The sequence below is a fragment of the Scylla paramamosain genome, chromosome 7 (genome assembly GCF_035594125.1).
Source record: "Scylla paramamosain isolate STU-SP2022 chromosome 7, ASM3559412v1, whole genome shotgun sequence".
NCBI lineage: Eukaryota > Metazoa > Arthropoda > Malacostraca > Decapoda > Portunidae > Scylla > Scylla paramamosain.
In genome coordinates, this window is record NC_087157.1 from 9597501 (window position 1) to 9618148 (window position 20648).

At 36.2% G+C, this 20648-nt stretch overlaps 1 protein-coding gene across 1 annotated transcript in view; it reads right to left on the reverse strand.

Moving 5' to 3' along the window:
• Positions 1 to 20648, reverse strand: part of LOC135102477 (midasin-like) — a 57908-nt gene that overhangs the window by 35399 nt on the left and 1861 nt on the right. Inside the window, 16 exon segments of the mRNA XM_064007793.1 lie at positions 1176 to 1331; positions 3449 to 3657; positions 3827 to 4067; positions 4279 to 4692; positions 6910 to 7199; positions 7696 to 8470; positions 8909 to 9140; positions 9711 to 9879; positions 10211 to 10319; positions 10677 to 10778; positions 11267 to 11443; positions 12090 to 12330; positions 12578 to 12734; positions 16042 to 16171; positions 16750 to 16954; positions 18891 to 19123. Coding sequence (XP_063863863.1) covers positions 1176 to 1331; positions 3449 to 3657; positions 3827 to 4067; positions 4279 to 4692; positions 6910 to 7199; positions 7696 to 8470; positions 8909 to 9140; positions 9711 to 9879; positions 10211 to 10319; positions 10677 to 10778; positions 11267 to 11443; positions 12090 to 12330; positions 12578 to 12734; positions 16042 to 16171; positions 16750 to 16954; positions 18891 to 19123 — 3840 coding nt within the window.

The following is a 20648-nucleotide window of genomic DNA, read 5'->3' on the forward strand; positions in this document are numbered from 1 at the left end:
AATTCTTTCATTTTTACCCTGTTTTCCTTGTTCAAGCATATGCTTACATTTATATTTTTTCCATTCCCCATTTTCTTTTACCTTTCTAGCATTTTTTTAAACTGTTTCCACCATGCTAGTATTTTGCAGTACAACCTCAAATGGCCTGTCTATTTTTGGATCATACTTTCCAAGCCTTGAAAATGCTGCAACTGCCAATTCTTCTTCTCCAATCATAGCAATTAAAATCTTAGATACCTTTGCAAATTCATGTATATCTCTTTCAATCCTATTTTTAATTACTTCTTTCATGCCAAAGAATGCAACAGATTTATTAATATCTACAGTGTCTTGAATAAACTTGGGGCTATTTCTTATAGTATTTTTTTATTTCCCTATTCAAATCTATTTTTCCTGTTTGTGTCTGCTTGATCTCTTCTTTTTCCTTCAGAATTGTAGCATAGGTTTGACTTATGTCATCTTTACATGCTGACACAATTTCACTAGCTTGTTCTATTTTTCTTTTATGTCAAGTTTTTTTCTATGATATCACTTGCTTTATGCTCATTATTTTAAACCAAACTTTATTAGCAATCTCTCTCTCTTCCCCATTTTGGAAACATATCTCTTGAGTCCATCATTATAAATCTTAAGCAAAGACAACCATTTCTCCTCTACTCCCTGTGCTTCATTAAAATTACTCCAGTCAGCTTCTTCAAAATACTTCCTCATTAGTGTAAAATTTGCCTTACTGTAAATGTATCTCCCAATTTTGTGCTCTTCTCTTTCCCCATTTCTCTTCTTTCATTTAATATCAACTCAATAACTTTGTGATCACTTTTTCCTGGTGGGCTTTTATATTTCACACTTTCTATTATTACTGGCTGTTTAGTAAACACTAGGTCCAGCCTTGATGGTTCGTCAGTGTGTTCTCTTTTACCCACTGTGTCAGTATGTTGTCCACTGCCATCTGTAGTAACATATTTCCCCATGATCTTTCACCTCCTTCCTTTGTCCTCTCCTCCCAGCATACCTCTTTATGATCAAAATCTTCCATCATTGTTATGTTGTCACTTTTATTAAGAATTTCTATAATACACCAACATTATACATCAAAAGTATCTATCAGCATCAAATGGTCATGAAAGAAGGATCCCTATTGAAAATTATAGCAGAATGAATAGAATGTTACTAACCTGAAAAAGATTTGATCCTCTTCTCATGTTTTGCAGATCCGAGAGCACAGCAATCATCTTCTTGCTATAAGACAGGGGGATTATCTCTAACTCACCAGAAGGAATTTCATTGAAATGTAGCTCCACAAATCTATTTCGGAAGGCTCTAGACAGGACCTGTTGAAGCAAAATCATGGTCACTTTACTGAATATGAAGCATTTCATAACTGCTAATGTGTAAACAAAAATTTATTATATATTTCCCTGTACACTTAATAATGAATATGTTTATATCTAATCACTGAAATTTCCTTGAGGGAATGGTCACAATGTCTCCATTTATTACAGCACATGCCACTTATCCCTACACACTTTAATCCTCTTATCTTCTTGCCATTCCTCTTTCAAGCAAATGCACCACCACCACCACAGCTTTCACCTCTACCATTATCATCACTGAAACCATCATTGCTATAAACACAACCAGCAGCCACACCATTACTACCATCACTATCAAAATCACCACTACCACAATAATGACTACAATAACAACATGCCTCTTTTATCTTCCTGTGATTCCCTTAACCCCTTCAATACAATGATGCCTATGTAGGCATCATGAAGTGCCAGTGGCATACACACAGGCATATATGGTGATGCCTACAAAGGTGTTATGGATGGATTCTATTTTAGCTGTTGTTGAGCGATCCCATATCCTGCCCTGACTTGTCTTGACAGTTTCCGTATTATGTCCTTGAGGTTCTATTGCTCCTCCCACCCTCCCTGTTCCCACCAGTCATGTAAATGAGCTACTCCATGCCCCACCCTCTATCCAGAATGAGGAAGTCTCATTGGCAGAGCCTTACATCATAGTTTCCCCCCTATGGTCCTTCCCAATTCTTCCATATCCCCCTATCCTTCTCTTCTCTTCATCCTATACCCCTTTCCACCAGGGAGGAGAGATGGAGGGGATACAGTTCCCCTCTTCCCTTGTTCATTCCTTGCCCTCTTACTCTCCTCTCCCTCCCTCCTCCCTACATGCTCTCTCTCTCTCTCTCTCTCTCTCTCTCTCTTCCCAGAAAGGGGAGACAGTGCAGGGGGTACAGTTCCCCCCCTTCCTCCCTGGTTTATTCCTTGCGACTCTCAAGTGCATAAACACAAAGCTGCCCACTAATTTCTTTACTGGTAACTGTGCCTTTCCTTCCCTCCCCATTTATTCCTCCTTCACCCATCACCACCTTCTCTGTAATTTACTACCCTCCAACCACCCCAAATCATAAATGTGTGTGTGTGTGTGTGTGTGTGTGTGTGTGTGTGTGTGTGTGTGTGTGTGTGTGTGTGTGTGTGTGTGTATGTATTTACCTAGTTGTGGTTCATAGGAGGGGAGTAATCTCATAGTATCCTGTCTCTGTATCTATCCAGTTTGGCCTTAAAAGCATGGACAGTTTTGGCATTGACAACTTCTTCACTGAGTTCATTCCACAACTAGGTATACACACACACACACACACACACACACACACACACACACACACACACACACACCTTTATGATTTGGGGTGGTTGGAGGGTAGTAAATTATGGAGAAGGTGGTGATGGGTAAAGGAGGAATAAATGGGGAGAGAAGGGAAGGCAAAGTTATCAGAAAAGAGATTAGTGGGCAGCTTTGTGTTTACACACTTGAGAGAGTTGCAAGGAATGAACTTGAACAGTGAATGAACAATGAGTGTGTGTGTGTGTGTGTGTGTGTGTGTGTGTGTGTGTGTGTGTGTGTGTGTGTGTGTGTGTGTGTGTGTGTGTGTGTCATACTTACACCCAAAAAAACAACAACTGCCTCGTATTTTTATGACAACTGAAGGACTGACTCAGAGAGAGAGAGAGAGAGAGAGAGAGAGAGAGAGAGAGAGAGAGAGAGAGAGAGAGAGAGAGAGAGAGAGAGAGAGAGAGAGAGAGAGAGAGAGAGAGAGAGAGAGAGAGAGAGAATTATAGTATTAGAAATTAGATAAGTTACTGCTCGCAGGCCTATGCTGTACATGAGCAACGCGCATTTTTTAAGCATTCGGAATGAAGTGGTTAACATTCCAGGTTTCAATCTCTCCCTCTCAAACCAATAAGAAATTTTTTATTTATTTTTAAATAAATCCCACATGATACATGATGTGAAGAGTTCAAAAGGTATGGAATGATCAGAGCTGACTGACCAGTATCTTTTAAGTGCATACATTTAGCATACATATGTCCAACAATGGTTTACAGTAACAGATAATGTATATTTTAGTGTTATTTTGACTAACCTTTCTTCCTCCATACAGTCCTGGTGGGTTTTGTGTGGCAAACAACATGAAGTGTGGGTGTGCCCGTACTGTATCCTGAGTTTCAGGAATAAACAGCTCCCTGTTATCATCTAGCAAACGATTCAGAGCCTCCAAAACATCTGATGGAGCTAGATTGAGTTCATCAAGAATGATCCAATGACCATTACGTACTGCTTTTACTAATGCACCTGAAAATTGAGAATCCTTAAATAGTGTAATCTATGTGGTCTACTTCTGCATAACATATGAAAATTTTTTTATAAAAATCCATCATTCATAATAGAAAATCTATGATCTATTCATCATTCATGGTGCAAAATCTGTGATGACTTATCACAAAACCCTATGTTCTCTCACCTTCACTGAAGACCAGTTTCCCACTCTCATCAGGCCCATAACACCCAATATACTCTTGTAGGTCAGTGTGCTCATGGTTATTGATGCGAACACAGAAGTTGCCAGTAAGCTGAGCCAGGTATGAGATGAGAGAAGTCTTGCCAACAGAGGTCTCCCCCTGAAGAAGCACTGGAAACCGACCAATGCTCACAACACGTACAAGGTCCTCTAGGTTCCTCTTCACAGTTTCAGTGATTATATACTGTTGAATAAACATACATAGAGCAAATCATTAACAAAATCAATATTTAATTATAATCATATTCCTATGCTACAGTTTTCTAAATCAGTCAGATATAATATTTAGAAAGAGGACACAATTTTTTTATCTTGTTACATAAAATTGTTTCATTGTTAAAAAAAAGATATGACTCATTCAACAAACATAACTGCATGCTAACAACTGAACTCACATTATCCAGTGCTTGAGGTTCCAAGGGGTCTTGAGGTATCCAGTAGCCCTCAATCTGGACACACTTTTCAGAAGCAGGACCAGGTATTGGATCAAGAGATAATTTAAAATTGCGTTTGTCCCTTCCTTTTGTCTGCATATCTATACCCAATACATGCTGCTTTATCATGTTCCCCACAACTTGATGAGATGTACGGTCTAACTGAGTCAAGAAGGAAATGCAAAAGGCTTCAAGTAAGGATCTTGGAAGGCTGGAACATGGATTTTTAGCAGCTACAGCTAGGGCACGACACAAGCTTCACAAGCTATAATGAGGCTTGTGTCCTGTGCCATCCATCAGGCTGAGCTCTGCTTCTTTCTTCACCTTTTTGTAAAAATCTTTGATACCTTTTATTTGCTGACTGGTTGGACCCAACTGGAAAGTACAAATTTAAAGTATAACTAACATTTTCTATTAGGGTCACTTTTATATATATATATATATATATATATATATATATATATATATATATATATATATATATATATATATATATATATATATATATATATATATATATATATATAAGAGGGCTGCTGGCTGAGAGCAGCAAAAATTCATGAGAGAGGAGAGAGAGAAAAAAAAAAAAAAAAAAAAAAAAAGCCCACTTAATGCCAGTTCCCATTAAGATTCCAAATACAAAAATCAAATAAGAGTCTTTAAACCTCCCGCTTGAAAGAGTTCAAGTCACAGGAAGAAGAAATACAGAAGCAGGCAGGGAGTTCCAGCATTTACTAGAGAAAGGAATGAATGACTGGGAATACTGGTTAATTCTTGTATTAGGGAGGTGGACAGAATACAGATGAGAGAAAGAAGAAAGTCTCATGCAGCAAGGCCATGGGAGGAGGGAAGGCATGCACTCAGCAAGATCAGAAGAGCATTTAGCATGAAAACAGCAGTAGAAGATAGCAAGAGATCTTACAATGGGGTGATAAGAGAGACTGTAGACAGTCAGTTAGATGAGAGAAGCTGATAAGAGAAAAAGCTTTTGATTCCACCCTGTCTAAAATAGCAGTATGAATGGAACACACACCCATACATGTGAAGTATACTCCACACATGGACAGATAAGGCCCCTGTACATAGTTTGCAGCTGGGAGGGTGAGAAAAATTGGCAGACAACTCAGAATGCTTAACTTCATAGAAGCTGTTTTAGCTAGAGATGAGATGTGCAGTTTCCAATTCAGATTATAAGTAAAGGAGAAACTGAGGACTTTCAGTGTAGAAGACGGGAACAGTTGAGTGTCATTGAAAAAGAGGAGATAGTTGTCTGGAAGGTTGTGTCAAGTTGATAGATGGAGTAATCGTTTTTGAGGCATTGAACATTATTAAGTTTGCTCTGCCCCAATCAGAAATTTTAGAGACATCAGAAGTCAGGCTTTCTTTGGCTTCCCTGCATAATCTGTTTACTTCCCAAAGGATTGGACATCTATGAAAAGAAGTGGAAAAGTGCAGGGTGGTATCATCAGCACAGGAGTGAATAGGACAAGAAGTCTGGTTTAGAAAATCATTGATGAATAGTAGGAAGAAAGTGGGTAACAGTACAGAACCCTAAGGAACACCACTGTTAACAGACTTAGGAGAAGAACAGTGACCATCTATCACAGCAGCAGCAGAACAGTCAGAGAGGAAACTTGAGATGAAGTTACAGAGAGGATAGCTGTAGGAGTTTGGAAATCAAAGCTCTGTGGAATTTCATCCTTAAAAGAGGATGACACAGACTTAGTAAGGAAAGCCAGATCACCAATAGAGCAAATTTAACAGAACCCATACTGGCAATCAGATAGAAGGTTGTGAAGTGACAGATGTTTAAGAATCTTCCTGTTGAGGATAGATTCAAAAGGTTTAGAGAGGCTGGAAGTTAAAGCAATAGAATGAAGGTTTGAGAGATTAGAGTGGTCACTCTTTTTAGGAACAGGCCGAATTTGGGCAAACTTCCAATAGGTAGGAAAAATTAATGTTGTTGACAGAGTTGGAAAAGTTTGACTAGGCAAGGTGCAAGCATGGAGGCACTATCTCAGAAAACAATAGGAGGTACCCCATCAAGTCCACAAGCCTTCCAAGGATTAAGGCCAATGAGGGGCTGGAAAACATCACCACGAAAGATCTTAATGAGTAGCATGAAGTAGTCGGAGGGTGGAGGAGAGAGACGAACAAGCCATGAATCATCCAAGGTGAAATCTTTAGCAAAAGTTTGAGCAAAGAGTTCAACTTTAGAAATAGATGAGATGGCAATAATGCCATCAGGTTAAAATAAAAGAAGGAAAAATAAAGAAGTTTTTGGCTAGGTGCCAGAAATCATGAGGGAAATTAATCTTGAAAGATTTTGACACTATTAATGGAGGTTTTGGCCAGTTGAAGAATGGACTTGGCATGATTCCAGGCAGAAATATAAAGTGCATGAGATTCAGGTTAAAGTAGATATGAAACAAGTGACATGTCCTTACATGATAAAACATCAATTATAAAACAATAATCAATATACCAAGTTCACATACTCAAGTAGACATAATATAACATCAACAACAAAATATGGTTTCTGAAATTATATCCATATTTTTCAATAGTTAAAAATAAACAAACTATATTTACCTTCAGTAGATAATCATTTATGATTATCATCAAATCCTGTTTGCTGTTTAATTCTTCCATGAAAAATTCTGTGAACCTGTTTCTCAATCCAGCAGGTAACTCCTTCTTTCCAACATCAGTTGCTGGGTTCATACAGGCAAAAAGGCGAAAGTCTGGATGTCTGCTAATGGGCTTGTTGTCTCCTCGTTCTAGCAGGGTCAGTGAACCAGTTCTGCATTCCAGAAGTCCAGACAAACATTCTAAAGTTTCTGCACTAGCCAGGTTGATCTCATCCAGTAGCACCCACTCTCCTGTAAAATTAGTAATACATACTACCTAAAGAAGAAAGTGATTGCTATTTTATAAATATGCAAACCCACTCTAAGTTATGTGACACCAATAAAATATACAATGTGCTTATATGATTTTATAAAGTGAGTAAAGAGAAACAGTCAGTAATAACAAGCACAAGTTTCTAAATCATGAAAAATAAGGCTATTTCATTATTCTATCTTTCACTGCCTTTTCTTTTTACCAGTGACTTCCTTTGCACCACTATCAACTCTCTTCTGAAATTCCTCTTAAAAAATATAATGAAACATATAAAGTGAAAAATGAGTTAGTGGAATATAAAAGAACAAGTATTAAGAGATTGCCAAAAAAGAATTCCTCAGAGGAGCAGTGTGGCTGATTCAGACATGTTATGAACATTTTTTCTTCTTTCAAGTATTAGAACTTGTCTAAAAATGTACAAGGGCTTGAAGCTTTCCTATAAAATGTATAAAAAAAATCTTGATGTGGGCTTACCTTCTTGAACTGCTTTAATAAGTGTTCCTTCAATAAAGGCAAAAGCCAATGCACTCTGTGCATTCTGGACTTGTTCCTTCATGGAAGCAATCTTTGATCTTTGCTTCTTCCACTTGCAAATCAAGGCTTTGCTTTCAGCATCATTTTTTCCTTCAAGTCTTTCAGTGGCCTTTATTTGTGAGTGATCCATTAGAGTGAAGAGATCACTCCATCTCTGACTCAAGAAACAAGTCATAATATGCTGAAGAAACTTGCTGTTATCATTTGTTGTGAATGTAGCAGCAAATAGATCCTCAAATTCCTGCCTGACTGGTGCAACAATAGTCTTCATTTCAACTGGTTTAAACCCTCCAAGGAGATCAGTCGAGTCACTCTGCTGATTCATGTTAATGACGCGCAACCTGTTGCGGGTCTGATGAGCCAAGTACTGCACAGTGGAGGTCTTCCCAGTTCCTGTCTCTCCTACAATTAAGACAGGTTCCTGGTTCATCACTGCAACACCAATTCTCTCAAGGAGACAGGCTGCAGGTCTTGTAAATGAAAAGGGTATATCTACACTTTGCTTTAAGTACTGGGCATTGACTGGCTTGCGATGCAATTTTGCCCGCTGTCCTATAACAAAGCTGTTTGACAAATGAGTAACTTCTGGCTTGTACTGAACACAGTAGTACTCAATTTCAGCTTTAGTCCTATTCATAAATGAGCCAATATGTAAGGCAAACTTGTAGCTCAATAACTGGTCTGGTACTGCAGCACAAAAGCAGTCAAGGGCTTCCTGAAACAATAAAATGAGAATAAATTAATATTTTTAGCATCATAAAATACATTAATTTCATATATATAAACACATGACTGAGATATTCTTCAAAGGGATGTAGCCCAGACAAGATGTCACATCATTCCTTTACATAAGGATAAAACTACTGAGCAGTAGGTTCCCAGTCCCGTCATTCTGCCTCTTTCAGTAGATTCAGTAGAGAATCCCACAAATTACATTTGGGAAAAAAAGACAAATTTATGATATGTAATGATATTCTCTCTTGATTACTAAAATCAAATGTTTTGCAAGAAGGTAAGAAAGGAAAATTTGAATTCAAGAGGAAAACCCACTATATATGTATATGTGATATGCATGTCAAACATGCATATCATATATACATGTCAAACACATATACATGTCAAACATATCAAACATGCATAACAGTGTGATTACCTGAAATGCTCTGTTTGCTACACTTGTGTCTGTGTTAGCAATATGGCAGGCAACTCTGGAGGACCACTTCATCAGGTCACGGGTTGAAACTAGACGACCAGATGTCTTCACAGTGGTAAAGTCAAAGACGTCTGTCTGGTTCTCCTTTTCAGTGTCATCATCATGCTGGCCAGATGACAGCATCAGGTACACTCCAACTAACTTTTCTGATACTGCTTCAAGTTTAGGCCACCTATAAAATAAGACAGGGACTTTATTTCATATACATAAAAATTGTATATATATATATATATATATATATATATATATATATATATATATATATATATATATATATATATATATATATATATATATATATATATATATATATATATATATATATATATATATATATATATATTTAAAGGCACAATACTTCTCTCCTACTGACAAACTACTGCATATATTGGCAAAGAATTTAACACTGGCACATAATATACATTCTACTAATTAAGAAAAAATAAATAAATAGAAATATAAAAAAATAAATCAGGAGGAAAACTTGGTATACGAGTAGATAACCACATGCATATAAGATCTTTCAATGCCATGAAGTAAGAAGTAAGCTTAACAAATTTTTAATACATGAAATATGCTAAGATGATTTATGAAATTATTTTATTTCAAAAATAATATGAATATGTGATACAAGACACAATGCTGTCTTTCTAATAACCTTTGTTTAATAGGAAAGGAAAGATATTGGACCATCTTGTTTATGGAATCTGTCACATGTACTAAATAATAAGCATACTCTTACCTGATAGCAACAAGCTGTAGCAGCTCTGAACGAGTAAGTGTCTCAAGAGTAACTTTTGTCCATAGCTTATCCAGGAGATTAGCACATCCACTGACCATCTTTGTTCGTGCAACTGTCCGGCAACTGGCAAATAGTTGGAAATCAGGGTGAGCTTGGATGTTTCCTTGACCTGTATAAAGATAAAGTAATTATTGTATATCTTGATAAAAAAAAAAAAAATCAGTCTATAAAAAAATAAATAAAAAAAAAGGCAAAAACACCAGCCCCTTATCTACTAGAAAAAATAAACAAATAAAAAATAAATAAATAAAATAAATAAATAAATAAATAAATAAATAAATAAATATATATATATATATATATATATATATATATATATATATATATATATATATATATATATATATATATATATATATATATATATATAAAGGATCAGTACAAATGATAAGAGAAATATCAAGAGTTCTCAAACCATGATGGGGAAAAAAAAAGCTTACCTGGTAGAGATAAAGTTCGTGATTCCAAAAGTGGAACAAGAATTGAGATGACATCCATTGGTGCATAATCAATATCTTCAAGTAGAATCCAGAAGCCATTTGTTACTGCCTGAATGGGTAAAGAATAAGGGTACATATGAATCTCAATATTGAGATTAAGAAGACTTACACAACAATTTTTGCATCCTTTTTGCCAGAAGCATGCTGTTATCTTTTAGTACAAGATGTTTTAGCACTGTTTCTCATTACTTCCCATTTCTTATTCCTGCTCTCTATTTACTTTGTCTAATTATGGGACTACATTAACATACTGTCATTTACAGATATATCAAGGAAAAAAATAGCTACTTTGTCAACTTCACACCACATCTCCTGTTCTGTATACATTATTCCAGGATATTAGGTTATATAATAACACAGCACCTGAGTCAGTCAACAGAATAAATAGAATATAAGGAAGAGTAACCTGTGTCAGGGAACCAGGCCTCCAGATAAATTCTCCTGGAGTCTGAGTGCAGCAGTAAGTTCCAAGCAGGGTCTTGCTGTCAGTTTGGTTACCCAACTGAATCTGTTGGTTAATAAAGAAAATTAGTTCTGCTGTTATAACCTACCTTTCTTCTTGTAAATGAAAGATCCTCACTGAATTAAATCTAACATAATGGATACCTAAGGAACTGAAAATTCTTACACTATGCTCATGTTCCCACAATGTAGAGCAATTGAGACAAAATATCCATACATATTCACACCCACATCTGCATCCATTTACATACACACATATCCTCACACATTAAAATAAAACTACAAAGAGCAAATATACAAAATATATTTGTAATATTAGTTTTATATTTGAAGGCAAAACATAAGTTCAAAAGTTACAAAATAAATTAATAAATACAATCAACATAATCAACAAACTAGAACATCACCCCCACTGAGTCTATTGTTTAAGACAAAAGATATGTTTCATTATATCTATATTGCACATTGTCAGCTCAATTGAAAATAAAGTCCAAAGCAAAGCAAAATCAAGAATAAAAAACATCACCTACTTACCTTGGTCAAAGCTGGAGCTCTTATTCGTCCTGTAACACAAGCCAAATGTTCCACGATGGAAGTCTTGCCACATCCCACTACTCCTTCTAGGAGCACTGGGTGGCCCCTACACACAGCAAGGGCCACTGCCTCAAGGTTGCGCCTTGTTGAAGGCAGAGTAACCAGGCAACCTTCTTTCTGTTGACAGTTCATAATTAACACTTATGAAAAGACATGTTAAATGGGCAGTATTATGTGTGATGTGTGAAAGGAACTTCAATACTACTGCTCTTTGTGAAACTAAATCAAAATTGAAGAGAGAAAGACTGGTTGATTCAAAGATTTGAACAAGGAATGGCACCCACAACAAAGTGCTTGTTACTATTCTCTTGAAATACAAGATGTGGAGATGAGTTAAAAGATTAGAACAGGGATGTTTTCAAGGACAAATGGGGATGAAAAGTGAATCAGGTCAAAAGAATTTATTAATGATAATATGGCTGAAAAAGAAAAGTGATGAGAAAAAGTTCTGTGGAACTGCTTGGGGAAAATTTTGGCAGCTAAAGGGAGGAAGAAAGAGTAACCACAACCAAAGATTGGATGGAACATTAGGCTTAGTGAATGAAAGTACAGAGTACTCATTGGGTGCATACAGAGAAAGAGTACCACAGGTTAGTAGCAGGAAGAACTGGAGGAGTCATCCTGTTTAGAGAGAAGATAAGACCAAGCTATCTTCAAGTAAAACAAAGGGATGGATGCTGAAGTGTATGACCAAGCAGGATGAATAAGAAATACAGACTAAAGTATATGACCAGGCAGGATGAGTAAGAAATATTACAGTTACCTGTGATTTCCTGTCATGAATTGGTAACATGACCCCACAGACACTAACTGTCTGGCGAAGACTTGGAGAGTCCTCTTCAATAAGTTCAGTAGTTCGTATGTTTGGTAAGTCATGTGGGACACTTTTACTGTTTTGTACTGAGAGGGTTCTGTGAGTTTCCAAGGTGACATGCCTCAATATAAAAGATTCTCGTTGAGTTTCACTCATTCGAGATATTGTTCCTATGCAGTGACATGCCAACCTGTAATAGGAAAATTTAAAAAGTAGCATGAATTCAAGTCCTATTTTTATAATCAGAAAAATAAATGTAGCATACCATAATAATAAAATACGTAAATATTGAAATAAGTTATATACATTAATACACATATTTTACATTGGAATGCTATCATCATATCTTTTAACATACCATTTCATTCCTCACAAGTATGGTGCAGATAAGGTATCAAGTCTTTACAGCTCCATAACTGTGCCAAGTCTCTTCCCACATGAAGCAAAAGATCAACAGAAGCTTGTAAGCATTCTTTCTCTCCAACAGCAACCCTTTCATTCTGCTTTCATATCTTTTTAGGAGTCGGCTCATCATGCTCCACTCTTTCTCTTTGAAATGGTGGTACAGCATTTTGGAAGTACTTGAGGCAAAATCTGAAATTAGGAAGTTAATTTTTTGTAAATAGTTGTATTTACCAAGCATCTTCAACAACCAAATAATGAGCATTTATTAGTACTGAGGTTGTTTTCTGCCACATACTTCATAACAACAGCTAAATTCCTAACACAACACTTACAGTAATAAAAACTATCATCCAATAATGAAAATGTTGGATGGCAGATGCATTATACTTCACACAAAAAAACTTATCATGCCTCCTGTCCATTACACATAGATAGTGCTTGCTACAACACCTCTAAAAAAAACCATGATATATATAAATGGTTTCATTTCATTGGATTAACTTGTGTATAAATTTTACAAGTAGTGGAAGTAAAAAAAAAAAAACTTATTTTGAACATTCATAGAATGAGAAGGCATTATGGGAAATGTTAGTGCAGAGAACTGATAGAAGAAATAGAAAAAGGTTCTGCCGCATTCAAGTAAGGTAAGAAGCTTATATATAAGAAATAAACATAGAAAGATTAGAGTATGGAAAAGATTGAGGTAGTTGGTTAGTCAGTTAGTTAGTTAAGTAGATGTTAGTGCAGAGAATTGATAGAAGAAATAGAAAAAGGTACTGCCACATTCAAGTAAGGTAAGAAGCTTATATATAAGGAATAAACATAGAAAGATTAAAATATGGAAAAGATTGAGGTAGAAAGTCTCTTTAAGGCATACAAGCACTTTTTTCGGCAATATTAAGCCAGGAACACAAAGCCGGCTCGAATCAGGCAATAAATTTTCTGTTTTTGGCCTTGATGATCATGTGCATTATTTATTATCACCTTTTGGTTGAAGCCAAACAGTGAAATCACCACCAGCCAATATTTTCTGCCTTCATTGTTTATGTAAGCCCTATTTCAAAATACAGAAGCTCAAAAAAAGGACTTCAGGGTGGCAAGAACTGATTTCAAGACTGCCCAAGTAGTTCCCAACTAGTGATCCATGAGAAATGTTTACATCAGCTGCAGCCAACAAGTGCCCAAGAATTGTGAGTCTGTAGTGATGGCCACCAAATTACCATGGACTCAGACTTCTGAGGGGTATTTGCTTGAGCTTGTGAGGCAGAAGATATTTCTGTGGGACCACAAGGATGCACTGTACTCCAAAATCAACTTGGGGCAAGGAGCTTTGGATGCTATTGCAGAGGAACTTCAGGCAGAACACCCTGAGCTTTTACAGCTGAATGGATGTTAGTATACATACTTATTTTTCTGGTGCTGTAAGTTACTTCTATGTACACTTACCTCATAAAATAAATAGGGGTGACCCTTACTAAATGTAGTGCACAGTTGTAATACAAAATTCAGCTGACTCCCAAACTTATCTCACTCAAAGACAATATTTTTCAAATACAATATTGGTATTTCAAAATACCAACTGAAACCATACTCCATATTTTGTATGAACTGTTTTAGTGTGGTGGTGAAATACCATAATAATATACATTAATTTCCAGTCTAAGCTGGTGCACCTGATGGCATCAAGCTAAGTGCACCTGTCCAACATTTTCAGACAAAACTACATTTTCTTTTTCTTTTTTTTTCTGGTAGAATCTGATGTGCTTTGAATGAATCTAGTAACCGTTTCTGCTGCAAATATTTTTTTTCTTATATACCCCCCCACACAATGTAAACAAGCAGAAATCCAAAAAAATACTAACTAAACTTCACTAAACCAAACCTAAACTAATTAAACCTAACTAAACCTAACCTACCTTAATGATAAATTTGATCAAATTTGACTTGAAGCAGTAAAGACACGCACCACTGTGTTATGACCCAAGTACTTCACTGAGGACAATGTTTTTTTTTTACCATGAGATGGGTGCACTTGCATAATAATACCTCTGAGTTTTGGGATAAACTTAATTTTCAGACACTACTTACACACTCCATTTCCCTAGTCCATTAACATACTTGGGGATATGGGGAGAGTCACTGGGCTTTGAATTAGGGAGACATACCATACTTAAAATTCAGTGATCCATTGATGTGAATGAAAAAAATAACTAAGTTTAATTAACCAAACCCTATCAATCTTACCAACCTAATCTACCACATATCATCTTCACTATGATTGCACTCAAACCCACAACCCTAAACTAACAAAACCCAACTTAATGTAATAAACTAAATTCATTATCCTAACCCAACAAAATCCAAACTGATGTAACCTATTGTAAAAGCATCAACTTAATCTAACAAAACTCATCAGTGAAATAAAAAATAAACATGTTTAATAGAAGGACAATATATTTCATCCTTTCTGATTGTCTTCAATGGCTAAAAAATAGGATTAAAAGTCATACAAAAGCATAAAATCTGCAATATTTAAGAACAAAACACTGGTGATGATGATGTATAATTCAATTTAGGGGGACAACATCTTGATCTCAAATTAATATTATCAATTATCTTTAGTTAATTTGGTTCCAACACATCAAAACCTCCATGTGTTCTCACTACAGAGTGATGAACACTTTGCATGCCACTTATGTCAGAAATTCTTGAAAGTCAAGTTATACCTTGCCTCAGAGAGAGAGAGAGAGAGAGAGAGAGAGAGAGAGAGAGAGAGAGAGAGAGAGAGAGAGAGAGAGAGAGAGAGAGAGAGAGAGAGAGAGAGAGAGAGAGAGAGAGAGAGAGAGAGAGAGAGAGAGAGAGAGAGAGAGAGAGAGAGAGAGAGAGAAAATATATATCTTTATATAAAGCATAAAGAAACAAGTTTGTAGGGGTACCCACAACACATTCAAGTCTCTAGTGTCAAAGTAGTATTACTGTTGCTTGAGGTAGTTTATACATTTCTGGTTATTTTTGTGAGAACAACCTCACTCTGTAGTGAGGGAACACATTGAGGTTTATGTTGTGTTGAAACCAGAATGCTTAAAAAAATTAAAGAAATTACAGTACCATACTAACTTCGGTTCATTAATCTTCATGTATTAGATGTTATGTTAAGTTATCACTCCATGTATCAGGATGTTGTCTGCTAAGTTATCACAACTCTCTTTTTAAATAATTAAAGTTTCATATTGTAAGTTTTATTCAGACTTTCATAAGAACTTGATTTCTGTTCTTGAAGATACTGTTTGTCACTGGTTCTGTACTTCCTTTTAAGAATTCAGTTGGTTAACTGTTGTGCAGTTGTAGGCATACCTACATTTTTTGAGACAGATGCTTTTTCTGACCAAAGTTTGATGTTTTTTTTCAATGTTTCTCTACGAAATAAAAAAATAAAAAATAATAAATAATAAATAAATAAATAAATAAATAAATAAAGTAACCTAAACCTACTAACCTAACATAGAGGTTCCTAAGCTGAAGTCCACAGACCCCCAGGACCCAAGGAGATCCACAACACAATGAAGGTTGGGATCCTTGATATTGGTAAAGTTTGGAAATCTCTGCCCTAACATAACCAAACCTAACTAAGCCAATTTAAGTTAAGTTTAGGTTACTTTTTATATATTTGCAGAGAAAGAACTATCTCAATTATAAAAAGTATTTTATAATACTTTTATTTTATTTTAGTTTTATATTTTACCTAAAAGACAAGTATCTTTGTCACAAAAGCTGTATGCCTAGAACTGCACAACATTAACCCTTAATTGTATAGGATACTTTTCTCCCTGAATTAAACTGTCCTGACAATATGATCTACAAAAATTCCACTGAGGGTAAACCAAAATACACTAATCAGCTACCTCAGAATTGGGCAAATTTTCTGTCTCAGTACAACAATGTTTTGGATATTTTTTATTACATATTATGGAGTAAAATTCATACTTTCAAAAAACAAGAACATGCACCATTGCTAAATATTGTAGAGTCAAAGTAAGACGTTCCACAGGAACAACTGCTTGGCGCATGTTTGTGTCTTAATTCTTGATAAGAGGGATGACCAGGGCCAAAAGATCTTGGAACTGTTGCTGATTCAATCTAGTCCACTGTGTGAACTTAACTTGGTCCTCTTCCCGCAGCTTCCTAAGCAGTCTAAAAGTCATGCTCTCATCTGTCCTTCTCTGGAGTCAATGATGACTCCAAAGATGCTTCTTGACATGATCTTCACTACGCAAGCTGCCACTATACACAGCACAACATCTTTGTCCATCTTCAATCTTGTTGTTGTTGTGTAGGGCAGTGAAGATCCTGTGAAGTTGAGCTTTGGTGGAGTCCTATTGAGGGTATCACAGGCATGGTACTTGTCCTGTCTTCGATCAGGAAGGCACAAGTGAAGCAAATGACAGCAGATTGTTGTGGACATCTGCCTCCACCAAGAGGGTGGGAAGGTCACATATCTCCTTGTCTTGAGCAGGTATCAGTCTTTGTTATGGTCAGGTATAGCTCAGCTCCCATGCCAAATAAAAGACAAAGCTGAACTTGCTACTAGAACACGACAATGTCTGTGTGACCAGAAAGCGACTCGATATTGTCATAGTACAATACAGTAAAATCCCTCTCATCCGGCATTCGAGTATACGGCAGCTTCAAGTATCTGGCACATTTTTCCCCGAGCCTTAAAATCAATAAAAAATCAATGTGTACTCATAAAATCTATTAAAATTCCCGGGCGAGGCATACTTTGTCCCCTCGCCACCAGAGCGCACTGCTTCGCGCCACCCACGGCCCACTGCACTGTGTTTACTCAGTGATTCAGTCCCGCGTGTGCACTGTTTATTGCCTGACGCCTTCATCATGCCTAAAGTTGTAGAAAAGAGGAAGTGTATTGTGCTTACACTTAAGCAGCTGATCAGATCAGCTGCTGATTAAGATCAGCTGATCTTTGTTATGGTAAGATGCGTGAGTGTATGGTGGTGATTGTGGACATAATTTCACTTCTATTCAAGTATCCGGCAATATTCAAGTATCCGGCGTGTCGGCGGTCCCGTTGATGCCGGATAAGAGGGATTTTACTGTATTGTTGATAAATACAAAAAAAAAAAAAAATGCTTGTGTGACTGTGCCTTTTATACATACAGCTTTCTGTAAAGACAAAGAAGCAATAATGCTTCATAATAATGCCTATGTATAAAGGTGATAGTAAGATAAGTGCAGTAATCATGGGGCATAAGTTTGTATAGGGTGATGGGGAAAGTTTTTGTTTGTCATGATACAAAAGACTGATAGCCATAACTGGAAGAAAGGTTACCAAAGCAGGTTTTGGGAAAGAAAAATAATATACAAATGAAGCATTAGCAACTACTGTTCAGTTGGTACTAGAGCAATACTAGGTGAAAACTGTATGCAGCTTTCATGGGCATTGAGAAAAAAACATATGATTGACAGAGAAGCTCTCATAAACATTTTTATATTTGTGATAAAAAGAAAGTTAAGGAAAAGAACAGAGGGATTTCACAGGGAGAAGAGCCAATGAAAATTTTCACTTAGGTTCCAATAAACATACTGTAAGCTAAACCATCCTTTGTTAAGATCCAATAAAAGAAAAGGAAAAATTACTGGATATTTCATCAATTCATATACTCATGAATTTTGTACTTGGTGAGGATTTACACTACAAAAATGATATTGTTTAATCATATTGAGAGAATGAAGAGCTACATGTTTGTATAAAAAAAATTGCACAATAGTAAAATCAAGGTCAAAGACAGACAGACATGCTAGAGCATGTTTGAAAAAGTTGCCATATGAAGAGAATGTCAACTTTTGGGAGGCATCCAGATTTCTATAATATGAGTATATATTAGCAAACTTTACATGCAATGAACCTATGATTTTGAAACTTTTTCTCATAGTTTTCAATGTTTAGTGCAATAAATTGATTTTATGAAATGTGCACATATCAGATGTCTGATTAGAATGTTTACCAAAGTTAACTGCCAATAACAAGAGCTGCCTTAGCTGTCAGTTTCCAGTTATTCAAGTGTGGCTATAAACAAAAATAAATAAATAAATAAATAAATAAATAAATAAATAAATAAATAATAAAATATAAATAATAAATAATAATAATAATAAATAATAATAAAAATAATAATAACAAAAATAATAATAATAATAATAATAATAATGATAATAATAATAATAATAAAAAATTAATTTTTAACAACAGCTGTGATAGAGATCAGATTAACATCTTTAAAATAGGTTAAAAATTACTTCCTCATGAACATTTCAGATCTTTCTCACCTCACTGCATCCCCACTGAATGCCACCAGTTTGCTCAGAGCTATACAAAGGGCAAGATGAAGGTCATTGCCATTGCCTGACAAAAGGGTCTTCTTGGCAGCAACTTGTGCTCGCCCCAGTAACTCCAGTATCCATGGCCGCAGATGTACGCCTAACTGAAGAGTAAGATGGGGGTCCAAAAGAGATTGCCCCAGTTTTCGAAAGAGGTATTCCACGTCATCAGAATTCCATTTCTGCAAAACAAATCATAAAACATTGACAAAAAGTTGAGAAATAGACATCTACATCACAAATGTGGAATGCTGTCCAAGTACCTAGGTAAACCTGTTCTGACCAGCAAACAAATACATAACTTAAAAACAGAGACTTCCTAACATATTCCAGTAAGTTTCTAATAGATGTTAGTACTGATCAAAAGATATGCACTGTGGTAATGCAATAAACAAAAGAACTGTTGCTGCAATGAGAGGTCAGGGAGAGAGAAAATCACCTAGTTGACTCACTGGTTCACTACCCTTTCATGACATGTGAATAGGCAGGTATAGATTATATCTATGAATATAAGGGCAGCAAGGATCTACAGGTATGCCAGTCAGCAAGATTTCAATACTGTGGCAAGCTGTTCTAATAGTAATGACTGAGCTGTGTACCTTATGCAGAATATTGAGATGGGAAAAAAATGTATTAATGGTTATGAGATCAAGGAATAATACTGTATAATGAGGTAGTACAGGTTAGTATAATACTATATGACAGATATCACAAGTTAGTATAATATTATAAGCTGAAATTATCTGTAGTGGAATGAGGATGAGGAACTAGTCTACAAACTGGTAAAGGAGAGGATCAAGAGTAGAGTGCAAGGCTTTCTTGAATAGGGAAATTGACTCTAGAGCAACTGCTTCATCCAGTAAGGAATTCCAGTGTCTCACACATCTTAGCATGAAGAATCTTCTCCAGGCTTTGAGAGAGCTGTGGATATATAAGATCTTAAATCTATGCCCCCATGTGCCCACTGAGTGAGCCAAGGAGAATATTTCATTTGGAGTAATACTACACTCCTGATGGAAGATTTTCCAGTACTTGAGGATATCAACATGCAAAAGACATCCTTGGACATAGCAGAAGTCCAAAATCCTGAGACACTCACAATAAGGCAAGTCACAAGTCTTCAACATGACAGGTCCAAGTTTTATGGATTGATTCCAGCAAGCAATTATACCCAGAAAACCAGTGTTCCACACACAGAAGGCATATTCTAGTACAGGTCTTACGAGTTTTGTACAGGGTGAGCATAAAGTCCTGTGACTTGCAATGTGTACATTTAAGAAGGTTGGCAGACAACCCAGAGGCCTTACTGACAACTGAATTGATGTCCTGATGGAATCTGAGGGAGGGATCAACCAAAACCCCAAGGTCTTTGTGAGAGTTGACCAGATATATGGTATGACCTTGAAGTTAATATTCAGATAAAGAAACAGTATGTTGCCAAGCCATTGGAACCTCAAGACAACACATTTGTCCTTATTGAGAGCAAGGCCCCATGAATTTGCAACACTACAGATATTGTCAACATCATTCTGGCATGATGACGTACCTAGGGTCAAAGACAGGGGAGGAGAAGAGTTATATCTTAAGTAGAGCTTGAGATTGTCACGAAAATTTTACAGTTGTTAGAAACTGAGGATGTATAACAAGTAAAACAGAGGTCCCAGCACAGAGCCCTGGAGCAAGCCACTTATGACATTTCTGGAGCTG